Source organism: Tachysurus vachellii, chromosome 4 (genome assembly GCF_030014155.1).
Source record: "Tachysurus vachellii isolate PV-2020 chromosome 4, HZAU_Pvac_v1, whole genome shotgun sequence".
NCBI lineage: Eukaryota > Metazoa > Chordata > Actinopteri > Siluriformes > Bagridae > Tachysurus > Tachysurus vachellii.
Window position 1 is genome coordinate 11,359,153 of NC_083463.1, and position 19,608 is coordinate 11,378,760.

The 19,608-nt window shown below is 38.9% G+C and overlaps 1 protein-coding gene across 1 annotated transcript; it reads right to left on the bottom strand.

The window, feature by feature from the left end:
• Positions 1-2,087: 2,087 nt before the first annotated feature.
• Positions 2,088-11,208, bottom strand: amotl2a (angiomotin like 2a). Its single transcript, XM_060867743.1, has 11 exons — positions 11,023-11,208; positions 9,375-10,157; positions 9,066-9,258; positions 7,714-7,858; positions 7,485-7,571; positions 5,541-5,836; positions 5,258-5,457; positions 5,060-5,161; positions 4,784-4,950; positions 4,272-4,433; positions 2,088-4,042 (listed from the first exon to the last, which is right to left on the bottom strand). Exons 2-11 carry the CDS (start codon positions 10,088-10,090, stop codon positions 3,957-3,959), a joined length of 2,154 nt encoding a protein of 717 aa, XP_060723726.1. The 5' UTR covers positions 10,091-10,157; positions 11,023-11,208; the 3' UTR covers positions 2,088-3,956.
• Positions 11,209-19,608: the final 8,400 nt, after the last annotated feature.

Consider the following 19,608-nt stretch of genomic DNA (forward strand, 5'->3'; position numbering starts at 1 on the left):
CCTCAAGTAACTTTGCTTCAGTTTCCCCTTCCTGAGCTGAGGAAAGTCACACCCTTATGCCACAAATAAACCCACCACCCAAAAAACCTGCAAAACTTTTAAGGAATGCGTAATTGCGTTTATCAACAAAAAAACGCACTAAGGATTTCATGTGAAAATCAAGACCTTCAAGGAATACTTTATAATAATTCACAGACTAACATTTTACTCATAACACACATAAGGCTTTAAACATGTGCAACACACACACATACTCTCTCTCTCTCTCTCTCTCACACACACACACACACACACATAAACAAAGTTCATCTCCCGCCTTGTGAATCAACCGTCTGAATTCTTGAGGTGACTATTTCAAAAATGTGCCGAATGCCTAGAGTAAAGAGTTCATGTGAGATTATCACTACAGAAAGAAGCCAAAAAGGGAGGAAAGGTGAAACCATTCCAGACAGATTGTCATCATTAATCACTGGCGTAGTTTCAACCATAATAAAAAAACACACGAAGTAGTGCTCTCACAGTGTTGCCTGAGGGAACAGTTACAAGCACTAAAATGTAATAAAATAAACCTTACTATTGTGGGCTCACCTGGTTACTAACCTGAGTTCCCCACTGTTTAAGTGGAACATTTTACTCTATCAAGATAATATTAAATCCCAGATGTTCATCTGTCACTCAGTGAACAATCATTTCTCATTGTGCTAGCTAAAGATCATTTGTCATTGTGTAAAGTGCAAAATGCTTTGTTTTTACCACGGCTGCACTCAGAATGTGAGTAATGCTTTTCCAGTACTGAGCTGTGTTGTACTGGACCATTTACAGGGAACTCCACCCTGAAACATGTGAAATATGTTTATTTTAAAATATTTATGTTGTGCTTAGCAATTCTGGTGCTAATTATTGATTGGTGCTGTATTTTTGTTATTGCTCTGAGAAGTTTGTGGTTGTCTGCTGCGCTAACATTACACATGGACATGGATAGCGCAGTTATGATGCTGTTTAATAGGTGGGAAAAAAATTCTAAAATATCAAGCATGATGGACAGGATAGCTGACAGGTTTCCTTGTTGGCTCCTCAGATTTAAAGTGTCTTTTTTTAATTAAATTCACGTACTGGCTATGTATTTAGTTTATTCGAAATAAAATAAAATAAATTTATAATAATAAAGTTATTTCAGTGAATGATTTTTTTTTATGTTTCACCTCCATTATCAGTCACTATTAATTCCTTAACATGATAATTGGGGGGTATATAAGCTGCTGCTCATTTACTAATTTAGATTTATAAAGGAGACACTGCCACGTGTGTGGAACAAATTATGACACTGGGAAGAGTCTGTAATTTACATGACTTTGTTGAACAGTAATTTGGATAATTAAGAAAGCTAAGAAAGTCTTTTTTTCATTGGCGTCTGTATTCATCTTCTTATGTTCATTCTTATGTTAATCTCTTGAAATAAAATTTGTGTATGTTGAAACATAATCAATTATGACAATCACAATCATTAATATGTATATCCGATAAGCATACAGAACATTAACAGCATTACCCTAAAGTAAAGTTATTTTAGATTTACTGTTTTAGATTAGAGAAGCTGAACGGTTCAGAGACTTCGATTTGTGAAAAGTCAAGCATTTTCTTTGTTTCGTGAAAACTCTCCAAAAATTCCAGAGCACTGTGAGTAGTATGTGAGACCCTTTGTGTGAGCATTCTTGCTAAAGCATGGTGACTATAGGGGCATGAGTCGAACCTGAAGTGATGGACATATTCGAAATGCAGGTTTGCCCACTTGCACTCAAGCTAGTGGTAGAATTGTTTTTCTCATAGCAAGCCTGCTTTCTTCCGTGCATGGTGAAAGATACCATTCATGCCTATGAAGGGACTCAGATTAGAGAAGTTTGTACAGACTTGCACTGGTGAAAAAAAAGGCAGTTGGTCAGAGCAACAACAATCCTCCTTCTTCCCCTGAGTACATTCCAAGCAAGTAAAAAAAACAGAGAGAAAGAAACAGAGAGAGAGAGAGAGAGAGAGAGAGAGAGAGAGAGAGAGAGAGAGAGAGAGAGAGAGAAAGAACCAGGCAACACAAGTTTTTGAAAATATATATTAAAGTTTTATTCAATTAATGAAATGTTAATGGCATACAAAAATCCCATTCCAGAAGTTCACAGCAACATCTAAGTATGGGTCAACCAATTTGAGCAAGGTGTTTACACTTGACCTTACTAATTCTAATATTCTTATTATATAATTTATTTGTAATGCAAATCTTTGGCATTATGTTCATGTCACTAGATACTATAAAGGCATAATAATATACAAAATATATTAACATCTTTTCTTTTCAAACAGCCCTTTCTGTAAACAGTCCAATTTGAGCGTAAAACATTATGCCTCCTACTACAAATAATTGGCCAGCAAATAATTTGTGTTGGAGACAGGGTAAGGGAGAAAAGTAGCACTCAGTGACAGTAAAGGACATGGTACAATACTGATTACCCACATTTCCAGTCTAGAGTGAGAATGGCTTTCCACAATGGACAAATGTGTCTACCCTTATTTTACCATCAAATCCCACACAGCCTTACTAGAATTACTAGCAATAAATTCGCATCACACAGCTCACACATGCAGCCACTTTGACCACAGAAATGCAAGTTAGACAGTAACAATTTTATAATAATACCATATCAGATCAACTACCATTTTAGCTGCATTCCCTATATAAAAGGTATGGTTTTTATTATTAGTACTATAACAACCAAGATGATGAAACATGGTCAAATATGAAGATGTTGTTGCATGTGGTAGAACCAGCTACCATAGCGCTGAAAAAATAAATAGACCCAGAAAAAAAATAATGATGTGAATGCCACTCATTTCACACAGACCAGAGGTCAAGCAGCAGAGAGCCTTTTTCACCAAGCAGGAACATTCTCGCATGTCAGACTGTAGCTCCAGCTTGTCAGGACAGAGGCATGCTGAGTAGATGCTGTTGATGATGATCTGGTATTTAAAACATCAGCCTCCCCTCTGTGCCTCAGACGAGTGACATCTCTTAAGTGTCACTAAAAGAGACAAGTATGTGCCCAGCAGCCTAAGTCCACAAAAGGAGGCTTCTCATTCCTCTGCTTAAAACAGGGTGAGAGAAGCCCATTGGCAGGCAATTATAATAAGAACACCAACTGTAATGTTAATTTAGTCAAAGGGAGTGTCAGAGTTCAGTCAATCGGTATTTACCCAACTATTCTGGTAAATGGTGTAACCCTAGGCCTGCCAGTTTACACTATACTTGGCTTTCCACAAACCTTATCGTTCTTTTTTGGGACACTTAATTGTCAGAGTGACCAAAGAGACTGTGTGTTTTATCCAGGAATGCAGGATAGTCTTACACAGAAAGCTATACTAAGATGTTTCAGAAACACTGCCCTTGGATAATGCTTCAAGGAAAACTGGACAGTTGGGTGTCAAAAACAGACATAGAAAAAGGTCTTACTACAGTTGTTCCTACTCACATACAACACTCTATATAAAATCTCACACAGTTCAGCAGCAATTATCATAAATAAAAATGCATGGCAAAAAGCTCACAGATATACTGTATTATATGTTCTTATGCCATTTCACAGCAGCCTCTTGGAGTTCTGCACAGTCCTGTACAAGTACCTCAAATTTGGAGGTCAGCCAGGGGAGAGTTCCCAGCACTGTCTGTTTTATTTTAAGAAAAGGGAGCTCAGCTCTCCTCTGTGCTGGGCAGAAATCTGGGGTTCCTCACTCTCTTTTAGCTCATTTAGTCCATCACAAAGCAGGCCGGCTTCTCGAGCACCATTATAGATGAGAAGATTTTGCTTGGCAACGCTTAGACATTTTTCACAGATTTAGTTGGCGTCAAGCTGAATGCCTTTAACGTGTACATGAGACAAAATCGGACTTGGTTGAGTGTTTCCTTTCCAAGGTTTTTAGATGAGGATCTCCAACATATCACTCTCTGCGCTCTTGGTAGCACTGATAGAAGTTTGGATCTGAGGCTTTTCTGTGGTAGCATCTGCAAAGATACACATCATCAGTTAACATACATATTTCTTAAAAGGCTGGAGAGAGTCCACTTTAACTACAGGATACTGTTCGGCTTTGCTGTGTTAAAAAAAAACAACATGTGCTGTCTTTGTTGGCAGAAGGAGCCACTAACCAAATAACCAAAAATTACTCATGTTTGTTTACTAATATAAAGTTCTGAATGAACTTCAAGGAGTAGAGTATTGCCAGGTACACACCAGAGCTGGGTGCGATTGTGTGTTGAGTAGCATTTGTTGAAATGGCAGGCTCTGTCTGCTCTTCACACTGGGTGCTGCAGTCTCGGTTCTGGGTCTTAACAAGTACATGAGCAGCAGAAGGCATCGTCACGGCTGCCGTCTGGTCATCTGAGAGGCTCTTCCCTGTCAACGAGACAGAAAAAGGAAGCAGTTTAATTGCTGGCTCCCACACACAAGTGTTCCTCCACCCTTCCCTTAAACACATCTGCTCTCCTGTAGACATCCCTATCTATTCTGGCTAGTCTATTCCAGAATGGGAATGGGAGTTGAAAGCGCATTCCGATTCACAAGACCAGGCCTATTTGAGGTGCATCAACAGCAGCCTCTGCAACATTATTTTGGAAAAGCACGTTCTTTCCAGGGCAACTTTACATAGCTGTCTATTGAAGAAGCTACCAGTTGTCAGGATAAATGTACACACAGTATCACTTTGGCATTTCTAAGCCTGGCTTGCTAACCCCTGACCCTCTCACCTTTGGGCTGTGCAGTAGTTGTGGTGGAGACGGTGTTGATGGAGGGGACGGATCGGGCTGGGCGGAGGCCTGCAACTTCAGGACGAGCCTGCTCCCGCCGTGAGCGCTCCTGCAGGACCTTAATCATGGCATCCTTCTCCAGAAGCTTGGCGTACAGGGCTCGGATTCTAGTCAAAAGAACACAATTGTTTGAACTGTCATGGTCGCGTACAAAAAGTTTTACTGGTAGCATAACCCTAATAATGTTTGTCATTCAACTGTGAACTAAAAAAGTACCTGTTCTCCATCTCCTGATGTCTGTGGTCAGACGATGGCAAGACGCCATTGAAGCTGTTATTGGGAGAATGTCGGGGAGAATGGTTAATGATGGTTGTATCCCTGCAAGAAAGGAGCAAAATATATTACAGTCATGCTTAGATGGTTAAGATAGTTAGATCTCTTTTCCTCTGAAGGTACGTTATTAGAAATACTGACCGCTGGGCAGCAGCAGTGGCTGCAGCATCCATGGCAAACTGTCGCATTGTGCTCTCTTCCAGATACTTCTGTTCCCAACGAGTGATGTCAGCCTCCAAAGCCAGAATGCGCTCTTCTCTCTCCCTTAGCCTCTGCTGCAAAGAGATGACATTCAGACTGGATGTGGAAGTGCTGATTGGCTGCTGGCCTTGGGAGTTCCACTGAAAATGAGAAAGAGAAATGGTTAGTTAAAAAAAGAACACCCAGCCAGACTGTTATCTCCAACATATGAGTGAGGATTTACCTGCTGTGCTCTGAGGCTCTTCAGCTCCTGCTCCAGTCGAGTGCGAAGCTTCATTTCCAGAGCCTCCCTTTTCTCACATGCGGCCTGAAGCTGGGCCAAAGCACTTTGCAGCCTCTCCACCTTCTCAACATATGCCCTCTTCTTACGCAGCTCTTCCTCCAGCTGTCTGTTTCGGGTCTGAGCAGACACCAAAGCCTGCTCTAGCACCTCACGACGCCGACACCACTCCTCCCCAGACGCCCTTAGACACTGCAACTCACGCTCAAGCTGCTCCCGTTCTCTCTGATGCTCCTCACCTAAACATACAAGAAAGAGACAGAATATGAGACTTTTTGACTTTTTTTTTGTATTGTTTTTTTTTGTATTTTACAATACTACTACAGATGTACTACAGAAGCATTTTGGCATGTATCCTCTTGTTCTCAACTTGAAATGAACTGCGTCATTGTGGCAGAGATACTGAGCATAGTTGTTAAGAGGGCCACAAAATGAATAGTAGCACTTAAGTTCTAGGGTGTGCCTGCAGCATTCCACAGGCCTCAGCTTCATTCTAACGGATCCTTATGAGACAACCTTCCCACAGGAGCTTGGAACAAAAGACGACTGCTTGATTTACACATGTCTGTCTGGACTGTCCTCTGACCCAACATTCCAGAGATCCGGCAAAATTCCCAGACTACCAACTAAAATACAATTTAGTGCACCAAATTCAGCCACTCCAATTAGCACTTAACATCTTTTATTATCAAGAAAACACTCTTTTTTGGGGGCTGGACATTATTTATTCAGCTCTCCCCAGAACACAAGCCCTGATTATACGACCCAAAATGCTGAACTGGAATGGAATGTAGACTTCCTCTTATCCACTTACTCACACAGGCACATCTTCATATCCAGTGAGACTCTGGAATGCCTTTGGTCATGTGGTAAACAAGTAAAAGAAAAAGCTTCTCAAGGTCAAAGGAGTGTTATTGAATGCCTTGCTTCAAGATATGAGGAGCTGAATCACCTTCACCCTTGAGCTAATAGTAGATTCTAAAAGTAGATATCAGAATCTGCCATGCTGAAAAATGTTAACACTTGCATATTAATATTTATACAAATAGCCATGGTGCCTTTAAGACAAACATCTTAGTACCTCAGGGAAAGCTTTCCATCATATAACAAACTAGGATCACTTTGAGCAGATTACTTTCCAGCTCAAGGTCCAAATTAACATTCTTGTGAAGGGCTGTAATTCACAAAGGGTCAAATCAAACAGCTTGGCCCGAGCAGCGGGGGTGAGCAACATACCAGAACATACCAGAACCCCTTCAGAGATGCCAGTGCCATCAGCAACTGAAAACCTCACTCAGCATTGCACAATAGCTGTTTACTCCATGCCTGTTTCTGCATTCTTTAACACCACTATGCCCAAACAAGGAATGAAAGTGAGCCAGGTATTGCTTAAATCTGGACTGGGTATCTTAGGCTTCCACAGAAGGGTAATCTGGGCCTCTTCCACTGAGCTGAGAGGGTGGGAGGCATTCCAGGAGCATGGAATAGCCCAAAATACCTGAAAATATTTCTGGAATCCAGGCCACATTTACTGACGCTGTTAATAATGGCTGGCTCTCAAGTTCTGAGAGCAGCTCCTTTAGTTGGATGAGAGCATGTTCTCCCTTTTACTGGGCCTCAGCTACCACAAACTAGCCACAACTCAACGTGCTACTATAATTTGTCACAGGAGAGCTGGCCTTTGCAATGCTAATGGGCGCGTAATCTTGGAATGTGATTTGTCAAAACAAAAGCTTTCTCAGGAATTACAGCTATCATAAACATGTAGAGGAGTGTTGCTTGAGGAATGTTAAGGTATGTACCAGTAATGACAAAAACTGCTACAGCATACGTAGGGTTGAACAACAAATTAAATGAACAATCATCCGAACTGAATTTTTTACGTACTTTGTTCAGCCAGTTTGGCAAAGGCATGCTGGCTGTGGTCTTGATCTTCCATGGCTGCTCTCTGTTTATTAGCCGTTTCCAGGCGGTCTAAAATAAGACACAGATGTAATGTAAATTCATATTTGGCAGAAATCAAAGCATGTAGCCAATGGCGCAATGTAAAACAATATGTTGTAAATCAAAACAGGATTAACTGATGTATGAGAAACATCTTCCAAACAGAACATACCCCTAAGGTCTCTGTTGAAGTCATGAAGTCTCTTGATTTCACATTCAAGCTTGTTCCTCATGGTTTTCTCGAGTGTCTCTCTCTTTGCCGATCCCTTCATAAGTGTCTCATATGCTTCGGATATCCTCTGAATCTCCTGCTCCAGCTGGGTGGAGAGGGAAAAAAATAAGCCTTAAGTCAAATATTTTCTTTTTACATTTGATCACAGGAATTCCTCAGTGGCCACCTGAATAAGATTAAATTAAACTCTTTATGTGTTACACCTAAAGGTAATTGAGCTGAGATCAGTGAAAATGATAGACAGGGAAGTAAATGCTCAGCTCCAATGCTCATTGTGTTTTCCTACAAGTGAATTATTCTCAGGCTCTTTGGGGACTGGGAATTGAATCAACATTCCAGAAAGAGTACTTATGGGTCCCAGGTGTTTGCACACTCATCTCTTCTGCATGACATGGCAAGTCAAAGGAACAAAGGAACAGGATACATTAAAGACATGCCATTCATTGTACACTTACTACATATACCAAAGAGATCAATCACAAGTACAGAACAGAAATTCTGCTTTGATTTGCCTGCTTTACAAACACAGCAAAAAAAAAAAAAAAAAAGACAGAGGCTTCCATGTGGGGTCATGCTTTGGGGTAAAAGTGAAAGAGGCCATTCAGTCTGGGAATCCACAGCTGTGAGGTTCAACTAGTCAGTTGCAGGCTGCCCAGAATCCTCTCTGTACTCACAGGGACACAGGGATGAGCTCAGACATCTGCTTTAACCAGCAGACAAAAGAAACCTCAGAAGAGCTCAGCAAAGCCCCTCCTTTTTGTTCAGTTTATGGCCTATTGATTTAGAAGAACATGGTCTGCTCTAGAGAATCTGCATTATCATAAGCAACTCACTTTTGGGACAACAACAAATTGGTAGCCAAGGTAAATTTATTTTTTTCTCCCTTGATTTACCATGCCATCCTACATTTGGTACTGGCATAATCGTATTACAAGAAGATGCAGGGAATTTCAGTTATAAGTGAATTTGTTGAGTCTTTGGACAATAAACAATATTGTAAATTATATCACCCTGTTACTGAGAATGAAGGTGTTTTAAACTAAATTTAATGTGACTCCTGTACTGGTCATTTTATGGGGTAATGCGCTAATCTCCATGCAATGTAGAATGCTGGTTGTCATTAACACACTTCTTTCATCTATATCAAGTTCCAGTTATATAGCAATTGTTCAAAACCCAAAGTGACTGTAAACAAATGCATAAAAACTAGGAAAAAGACTAGTATGAAGAAGAAATGGAAACAAAAAATTTATTTTTAAGATGCTAGATTTAGCATTTTACCAAGCAGTTACCTTTTGCAGTCTTGCGGCTTTCTCACTGTAACTCTCCACTTCCCTCTTCAACCTCTCATTTTCTTTTATCAGCTGCTCCATTTGAGAAGCGGGAGCAGGGATACTGTATCCTCCAACTATCACCTCCTGGCCAGCAGGGGTCATTGTAGGCAGGACGTTTTGTCGAGCCACCTGCGTTTGAGCCTGAACGTACCTAGTACAAACAGAGTCAGATTAGATTAATTTGATGAATACACTGAATACATTAAGTCGATGAATTCAGTGTGAAATGTGTTGTACTGTAAGGTGGCTGAATGCTGGCTCATGTACCTGTGATGCTGAGAATGGAAGGAAGGAGGTTCCCTGTAATAGAGTCCGTTCTCCTGAGAATGGCTCAGCATATATCCAGGGGCTTTAACCATAAATGGGTACTCTGGGGGTGGCCCACGTTGATCGGGCCCATCATGCACAACAACAGCAGCACTGCTGGACAGCTGGGGGAAGCTGTGTGACGAGCTTATAGACACCTGGTCATGGGCCCCATTCCTCTCCAGCGACAGCTGCATGAGGCGCTCACTCAGTGAACGAGCGTGCTCCCGTTTCATATCCCACATGTTCTGGTCCTGTTCAAGACCCAAATCTGGACTGAGCATCTCTGGACGAGTCAGCTGAAGGCCAATCTGACCCCTCTGCGCAGCCAAGTACTGTGAGTGAGCCTTTGCCTCCTCGTAGGTAGGCAGCTCCTCTGTGTGGAGCTGGTAGAGATGGCACGCTGAGCTCTCTGAGTGCTGGTAGTCACTCTGGTGCTCTTGTCCTTGAGGCTCCTGACGCATGGATGTCTGGAGGAAGTGCGACTCCTCCTGTGTGAGACTCTCCAGAGATGAGCGTGGGCTCCCAGTGCCTCCACCACTACTGCTGCTACTCCCACGAAGAGCTTGCTGCTGTATGGCCAGGAGAGCGCGAGTGTCTGTAGGGTTTCCGTAGCGCAACTGCTCCTGGATAAGCCGGTGCAGCACCGTGCCTGATGACTCCTCTGCAGTTCTCATTTCAGTCACTTTGTTGCACAAAAAGAGCACTTTATGTACAGGTATTTCCCTATTTTGCCTGGAAAATCTGGAATAGAATAGGAAAAACATCTAGTTAACACTACACAATCAATAGCATAATTTGCACTGTGGACCGTTGGAGGTCTGAAAATATCCGCAACAAAACAAATGTATTTTCTAGATCATGATCCTATTATGCAAAAATTCAGTTACAAAATATCCAGCAGACTATTGGACCTCAGGTCAATAGTGGAAAGTGAGTAGCATTTCTGCACCAGTCATTGCGTCAGTTATTTCCTGCTGCAAACGTTTGTGAATTCTTTTCCATTGCCTCACCTTCTACTATACCTCCTGGATTATTGTGAAAAAGGCACTATTAGAAAATCTATATAGTTTATATATACACATATATACACACACACATATATATATATATATATATATATATATATATATATATATATATATATATATATATATATATATAATTGTAATAAATTGCTTCATAACTATAATCCAAAGGCTATTGAGTGCAACAAGTCGACAATTGATTCATGTTTGAAAACCATTAGACTATAATTTATGCTCTTAGAGAACATTTTAAACATACCTAGGATTACTCTTAAAGTACCAGCACTGAACATCAGGGGAAAATTTCCATTATAAACCACTTGAAAAAAAAAATTCTGTTTTTTATTTTTATTCAGCAAAGTGCATAAATAATAATCAAACAAACATCAAGACTTTGATCCAGATGTTGCAGCACAGCTTCTGCTAATAGTCTATTCTAAAACATCTGTAACTATAAAGTTCATTGTTAAGATCGCACGCTTTGGCTTTTGTGAAGCAACACAAAAATGCAAACCTGCGGGAGTTTCAGCGACGCTTCCATTTAAAAAGAAAAATAGAAAAACAAGAAGCTGGAAACTCACCGAAATCAGTCTCATCACGGATGAAAGAGAGGTTAGGACGGCGTTATAACTTCTGAAGAATATAATCCTAAACGAAGAGAAAACCCAGAGTATATATTCCCATTAGTGTTTCCCCGTTCAGCTCCTCCGGTAGAGTGAAGCCCAGAGAGCTGCGCCACTAATAAAGCGCGAGGCGCGATTGTTCGCCGCGTCTGGAATGTTTGGAATGCGGAGCTGCGCGCGCCCCCACCGGTCCAACACGCGGCCACGGGAGCGCAAAGAGGAGGGGGAAGGGGGGAGGGGTGGAGCGCGCGTACAAAGGGACCTACTACAACTCCACACTTACTTTCCCTGGAATAATAATAATAATAATAATAATAATAATAATAATAATAATAATAATAATAATAATAATAATAAAAAAGAAACGGTCAGAAATGATACAAATATAAGTCGAATGTATGTTTATTGATTACTTGAAACTTATTTTATCCATTTCTTTATAAAGTAAAATAAAAAGGAAACGGAAAATAAAAGTGCTATGAGTTTATGTATAAGACCCAATACAGATAAAGATGCTGCATAGTGTACTATAATAACCATTGTTTCTTATATTAAATACGAGCAACGTCATAGTTCATTTACAGACAGTCATCAAACTTTTCGTTTCTTGTTTTTTTTTTCACGCTGTTTGCAAAGTAATAAAAAAATAAAGAGTGAATGATTGTTAGCCCTTAAACATTATGGAGAATTTTTTGTTAGTAAAGTGCTGAAAGATCATGGGGACTTCTGTGGTGTCCTGTTCAATAAATTACAAATTAGGTAAAGAATTGATGTTAAGCTTTTGTGTGTGCGTGTGTGTGTGTGTGTGTGTGTGTGTGTGTGTGTGTGTGTGTGTGTGTGTACATATATGTGTAGTTTTTGTGTTCAAGGCATGCTGCCTGCCAGCTGTCCATAGAGTGAAATAGCCCACCCCCTTATTAAGCTTTCAGAGACACGTATTGTTATCCCCAAGGCAGACATTACAGCGAGAGGTCTACCATCTGCTCCTGAGCAGTCCATCCCCCATTACATCCTGATAATTTTTACACACACATGCACCCACTGCTCCATCATTCACATATATGCAATGTCAAAATGCATATATATTCACCAACACTATTCACCACCATTTATGTGCTCTCTTACTCATAAATCCAAATGTTGCCAAATGAGCTTTGTTATGGCTGAGTCTGATCTCATTGCAGTTACACAGAACATGCCTGAGGGACAGCAAACGGCACGAGCAGGTTCAACACTGAATGAAAGCACATGGCTTGGGCACAGCAGCTATGTAGAAAGTTCTCACTTGTTATTGTGCGCAGTTACTTTCCTGAATGTGTAGGTACACAATGATCAAGGGATATGTTTCCAGTCAATGGGCAAAGCTGGACAGAAACAGAAATACCTGATTGGAAAGGAAAAGTAGCAGGTTGAAAGTGTAGCAAAATAAAGTTTATTATTAAGGCTATATCTGTGTTTTACAAAATATAGTGATATATAATAAATGCTTACAATATAATAATAAGATCTAACAAAGTTTAGTGTTGTGTAGTGGTGCTTATAGGACCACAGTTGTAGTAATTATGGGTTGTTGAATATTAGCCAAAGCTCAAAAAAAGCAATTTTCAAATTGATCTATGAAGGTGAAATAATATATCTCTTCAGTTATTTTTGCTAATGTTAAAAGGCTAATGATACGAACAAGTAGGGGGGAGGTTATATATACTAGATTAGCATTGTGTGTCTTAAAGTTCTTGTTTTAAAATATTTATTTTATTTAAAAAAAACATTAAAAAAACAATAGATATACATTTACATATTATACTGGAAGTACAGTATATGAACACATGACAAAGTCCATCTTTAAATGTTGGGGTATGGCTCCTTCCTGACACTTTTGCCAAGTGAAAATATAAATATATGCTGAAAATGGTGGGATCTTTTGTTGCTATGTGAAATACTGTTGTCTTTTGTATTAGAAGTTTTGCAATGTTGTAGCCTGTTGGCTATGTTAGCCATGAAGCTCCAGTGTAAAATTAATGCAAAAACCATTTAGGTGTAAAGGGTGAATTTAGAGGTAAGCAATTACCCTTAGAAAATATTTAGTTCATTTATCTTTCAAAAGTAAACACATTAAAGTGTGTGCTCAGAGACAGGCACATACCGTCCAATTTTACAGTCCTTTGAATTACACTTGTCCATGTGTTAATGATTAACCATCACTAAAATGTGAATCACTGCACAAACTTGAGAAATAATCCAATCCTCATTGTTTCTCTAATCGATCTAGAGATTAAAATCATTACTGCATATTCAATCCATTTCTTCAGGTTGTGTAGTTGGCAGGTAATGATGATGAAGCCCTCACTTACTTTAGAAATTTGCTATATACGCATAATTGTAATATGCTAAGGACATACTACTAATATGAAAAGAGACACACAAGGCATCATTTGTCCAGCAAAGATAGGTCAGAGGTGAGAGAAAGATGGACCCGACTGCCTCGACCTTGACTCTCTTTGTCTTCCTCCACAGGGAGGAAATGGCTGCATTCCACACATTAGCATGAGCAAAGGGGGTCGGCATGTTGGCTATTATGCCCAGGAGAAGCAGGGCGAGGAGGGGTGCTCACATTTTCTACTTAATTAGGCTTTTCTCTACAAACAACACTTCTGCACGCTTGAACGCCTGAGCTGCCACATGTACACCACACAATAGCAGCTGTGTGTGTGTGTGTGTGTGTGTCTATATCCTTAAGGGATAGAGATTACATCAGAGCAGAATTTACTTCTTTTCCATGGACTACATGATACATAACAGAGATCATATCCATATAAAATTCATATGAATCATTAAAATTTATGATTTAAAGTAATTAATACACAATCTTATATCTAACTAAGCTACATTCATTCATTCATTCATTCATCATTCATGTAAATTATGTTGATTTTTTATTCATTGTTTATGTTGTTCATAACTAAGAGTAATATTTTTAATAAATAATCTATTTGTTATACAAGACATCTGAGCAAGAGCAGATTCTAAGATATCTCCCTCTCATTTCTGTGCACATTCTTTCCTTCTGTCACATTGCAGTGAAGCTGTGAAATATGTAGATAAGCACCTTTCAAAGTTATATAACTCAATACAGTAATCAAGTGTGGTTTTTATGGCTGTGCTCAAACAATAAACACATTCCTGTGACAATGTGAGCAGGAAATAAAACACAGCATAAATTAGTAAAAGGTTTTTTCTTTTTTTCACAAAAGTGCTAACTTTCTATACAATGTACTGTACATGAAGTATTTCATATAATAAACAATAAAAAAAATTATTATTATTATTATTATTATTATTATTATTATTATTATTAATCAGCACATTTTAACACAGTAATTATAATAACTAGGATAGTATAAATAAGAAATAAATAAAAGTTTAACAGCTTATCAGTTAAATACAATGGTAAACAATGTTTTCAAGAGTCTGATGAATGGCAAAGGTAGGGCGTTGTTGACTCTCTTAAATGAAAACAGAGCTCTTACTGTTTGCTAGGGCTGTAACAGACAAACAGCAAACACCAGAATAGCGCGAGGAGTGTGTTAAACAACTGGTCTTAAACTGTATTTACACGAGCGTGTGCCGTTGAATAGACTCGCAATGCACCTGCCTACAGCATGAATTCCTTACCAGAGCACTGAAGACAAACAGATCGTCCATTGAAAGCTGCTCAAGCAACCTCACAGACCATTTCTATTAGCAACACATAGTGCTTTTTATATTTGTACTGACTTTATTATTTAACTCAACAATTGAACACTGAATCAAACAACACCCTTCCACTTAACCTACCCTCAATAGTGTAAGAGAACCTCTCTGCTCCTGAGACATTCATTAGTATGCAGAAACTCTTAAAGCTCATTCAAACCTCTAAAACTGCCACGGTTTGGATTTGCATATTTCCACTCAATGTCACAACCATTCGTTAGAGCTTATCAGAAAAAAGCTGTGCACCGAGCCACTGAGCCTAGAGGTCATATCTTATCAGGGGTCAGAGTGCAGCTGCTAGAGGAGAGAAGATCCTTATCAACCATATTTCCCCTAGCCCATTGACCTCCTATTTGACTAACCAAATTCATCTTTGCCAGAGGGCCACCGTGGTCCACTAATGGCTCAAGGAGCCCCCCACCCCCACACAAACATGACAGCTGCATGCGTCCTTGAGTCCCTCTTAGAAAACTGAAATTGTCTGTGACCATCCTCATCACTGCCCTGCATTGTCCTTGCTTCTGTCTGAGTAATCTTGCTGGTTTTCTCAGCTGTCACTCAGGTTCCCTACATCATGCTCAACATGTGTCACTATTATGTATATCACAGGTCAGTGTGTTAACATTTTGAACAGGTAGCACCGCTTTATAAACAAGCAGTGGTTATAACACAGAGCCAACTCTACAATAGACTTTAGTCAGGTGGAAAATGGAAGGAGAGGAGACTAATGAGAACATCCCGGAAACTAACAACAACTGAAAGAGACTGTGGTAAAAACCTGTAAGAAAGCCACAGTTTAGTGATGTCACTGAGTCATAGGCTTGATACAGGTATTGTAAACAAATGATATACATTTAAGAGTTTAAAAATTTTCTATTTATTTACAAGACTTATCTGTTTCCATGTTTTTTGCCTAAAAATTGGCAAAAACATATTTATTCCATGCTACCTAGAAATTTGTAACCAGAAAATGTTCAGTTACACTAATCTTGTCAGATTATGGCACTTGTGGTGATATACTGTATTTGTGGGCTTGTGTATGTTTATGATTTGTTGCCGGTTTATTGTATATTTTGTAATTGTACTAATACTAGTAAATCTTAAAGACTTTCATACATCACTGAAATGTGGGTGCTGATCTGGGCCTGAATCCTAAATATCGGTATCAGTTCTCCAGGTGTATACCCAAAAATAAAGTTCATTTCCTGCCCTCTGTGACATATATATGACGTCCGCTCCTTCAGATCTTCAATGGACCCAAATATCCCACTGACAGCCACCTTCAAAGGCAGGTTACAACTTTCTCCTGGATCGTAAAAAGAGTACAAAGGCATCTTTGGCCTGCGCTTCAGAATCCACACAAAGAACAAAGAAGCAGTGTGTGTTTGGGACTGAAGCTCTGATCAGTAAGGCATACTCCCTGACATTTACTATAAAAAAAACACAGGCAAGTCTGAATCGACATATAATTACATACTTTTCATTAAACACCTTTACAAGTAAGAGAGAATGTCTGTGTTACGTAAAACCTGTCGTGCAGTGTGGATGCAGTATTTTACATACTGGGTTGTGCTTATAGATTGTGTTTAATTTTTTTTTACAGTTTTATTTCTGTTTTAACCTTTGTGTTATTGGTACAACAGAACATCACGGATGCTGAACGTTGAAAAATGAGTCATGCTGGAACTTGCCCTTACTTTAACTGCAGGTAGGACATTCCGTGACATCAGTGTCGCATAAAAGTATTCCAGTACTCTGAGATCTCTTGTTTGTATTATAAACACAAGCTTTTTACGTTCGGACAAGATTCCATTTTTTTTTATTATTATTATTATTATGATGTTTGAGGACGAAGCTAACCCATCATCAGGCAGTGTTTAGTACACACAGGGTCAATTATTGGCTCTACAAGCATGCGATTCATGTTTTAACTGATCGGTAAGTCTACCAACATTAACACATTAAAAATGCTTACAGTGAAAGACGTGTTCCATTTAGGAAAAAAATACATTTAAAATATAACACATCACTTATGCATTGATGACATTTGTGTTTAACAATTCATTAAGGGCTCTTTGAATGTCTTTTCAAAAACACAGGCATATTTGTGTCACATGTGCAGATGATTGATGAGTGACTTTGGATGTGGGATTGGTGGGTGCTGCTGTTTTTGTGTAAACAATGCCAGAGGAAGTCGAGCCCGCAGCTTTAGCAGGAGCTGCACCTGTTCATCCTCTAGCACCATATGGTGTGTGTGTGTGAGTGTGTGTGTACATGCAACATCGCTTTCTCTGAAATGTACTTTTACAGTGTGGAAAAACCTTACATATTATTCAGTTACACATTTTTAGAATTTAATGTAAATTGAAGTCTCTTACAACACATCAGAAGGCTCTGTGGTATAAAAAAACAGTCCATCACATTGATCCCCATTTCCTGGCTGACTTATTGCTGCTTTAAACTCGACTCCTTTAATGTGTTTACCAACAGTCCTCATCCCCCAGCCAGGCCCGGACAAAGCCGTAGCCGCAGCACCTGTCCTTCTCTAAGTAGCTTTATCAATGAGAGGTATTCTCTCACTTTCGCTCCACATTCCTCACGCCTATTAGAGCAGAAGCAGGTGGGAGAACAGCATGGTCTGAGGTTCCTTGTAGACTCTCTACTCTGTTTCACAGAACAACCAGCCTCCTCAACTTAATTACTGTACTTTGAAAACTTTGTGAAAATGTGTTATTTCTCAGCAGCCTATTTTTTATTATTATATGAAATGATTTAAAAGTGTTGTGCTTAACAGAGTCCTGAGGAAATAAGGATTCATGGTATGTGATGTTTTCAAGTCTTACACCTACACAGTTCATACATAAGTAGGCCAGAAAAAGGTTTTAATGTAAAATAAAACAGAGAAATTGTTTGGTATGTCTACTGCTCCTCAAAGCTTAAGGACAAAAATGTATAGTTTTTATTTTATTTTATATAGTATTATAACATACATGAATAATTGATAATAAATATTATTTAACAAATCTTAAAAAAATGTTATCACTATTTCACAATTTTTTTTACAGAGTTTGCATATTATGTACTGTATGTATGTATGTATGTATGTATGTATGTATGTATGTGTCTATCTATCTATCTATCTATCTATCTATCTATCTATCTATCTATCTATCTATCTACCTCTCTCTCTCTCTCTCTCTCTCTCTCTCTCTCTCTCTATACAAAGGTTTAATATTATACAAAGATTAAAATATGATGAAATCTAATGATGGTTTACAATCTAAATTTGTGATCATTTGATTCTCATTCATGCTAACAGCACGCCTACTCTTCTTAATGTTTAGTATGTGTTCTGTAAAGTGTGTGTGCTGTGCCACACCTGATATTGGAGGAAATGGAGGAAAAGGAGTTTTGCGTGCTGTGCTTGTGTTACTCTCCTGATGTGTTATCTACACTAGAAGAAAGAAAGAAAGAAAGAAAGAAAGAAAGAAAGAAAGAAAGAAAGAAAGAAAGAAAGAAAGAAATTTCATTCGAAAGAAAGAAAGAAAGAAAGAAAGAAAGAAAGAAAGAAAGAAAGAAAGAAAGAAAGAAAGAAAGAAAGAAAAAACAAAGAAAGAAAAATACATGTTCCGTCACCAAAAGCACATTCTGGTCTTGTCCTGTAGTAACTTGATCATATGTCATGAGTGGAAGTGACTGTAAACCTGCCTTTTGAGTTATTACGCCTAGCTTTGTCTTCAACAGAAGATCGATAATAGAAGGGTTTCAGCAATAGAATAGATCAGCTTTCATCTCTCTGCAGATCCCTTTAAGAGCAGATGGTCCACTAAGCGATCACTTCCAGGGCAGATAAAGTTGTCTCCCAAGGCCATACGGTCCAGAGAGCCTCAGGCACCTCATCAACGGCTGAAATGAGATGGATGCTTTTAAGCTTGTAGCCTAGTGACAGTACACACACACACAGGCCAGGTGGTGGGGTGGTGGGGATGGGCGGTGTGTCACAGCACCCAGCTGCTGAATGTAATCTCTTTGTATTGTGCAGAATGCTTACAGCACCTGGCATCTACAGCATACACATCATACAAGGGGCATTTACTTATTAGCTGATTTAAATCTGAGGTTTTTGGACCATTGGCAAACTGAGACTTTTCAAATACATAGTCAAGTCTGGAATGTGCTTTATTCATACTAAGATTTGATATAGTGAATGGTTCAACAATGATGTGTAAAAGATTGATTTCAATATGGCATGGTTGACGTTTTCAGTGCTATTTTATTTAGCAAATTATTCAACAATATTATATATATATATATATATATATATATATATATATATATATATATATATATATATATATATATGTTTAGACCATAAGCTTTCAGTTTCTTGTTTGTCATTTTGCCTTCTTTTTTTGTCAGTTTTTCTTATTTAAGCTAGCTGATAAGTAATCCGTTGCATATAAGCAGCACTTCACATTGTAATGATAATAACTATCATTTTTTGATGCTATAATTAACATTTCCTTAATTAATGGTATTAAGAGAGATCTGTTTGGCTTTTTATACATTTACTAAAAGGTAAAATTGCAAAGGCATGTGGACAATTATCATGAATTTTCTTCCTGGTATTTCAAAGTGTAATTTCTGTAATTTTCCAGCCTGCCAAGCAGAGCAAGCACTTTTAACGGCACAGACAAGACATTTTTTATTGCTGGGTTTTTTCTATTTGCAGTGATCACCCTTGTTGTACATGCTTTACAAGCATTCCTTTTTTTAAAGGAAGTCAAGAGGAAT

What these genes read in the sequence shown, in the direction of transcription:
- amotl2a (XM_060867743.1), bottom strand. Translation starts at nt 10,090, where the DNA reads ATGAGAACTGCAGAGGAGTCATCAGGCACGGTGCTGCACCGGCTTATC. An exon ending in CTTCAACAGAGACCTTAGGG is followed by an intron (nt 7,572 to 7,713) that starts GTATGTTCTGTT and finishes GTCTTATTTTAG; the next exon opens with ACCGCCTGGAAACGGCTAAT. An exon ending in GCCACTGCTGCTGCCCAGCG is followed by an intron (nt 5,162 to 5,257) that starts GTCAGTATTTCT and finishes CCTTTCTTGCAG; the next exon opens with GGATACAACCATCATTAACC.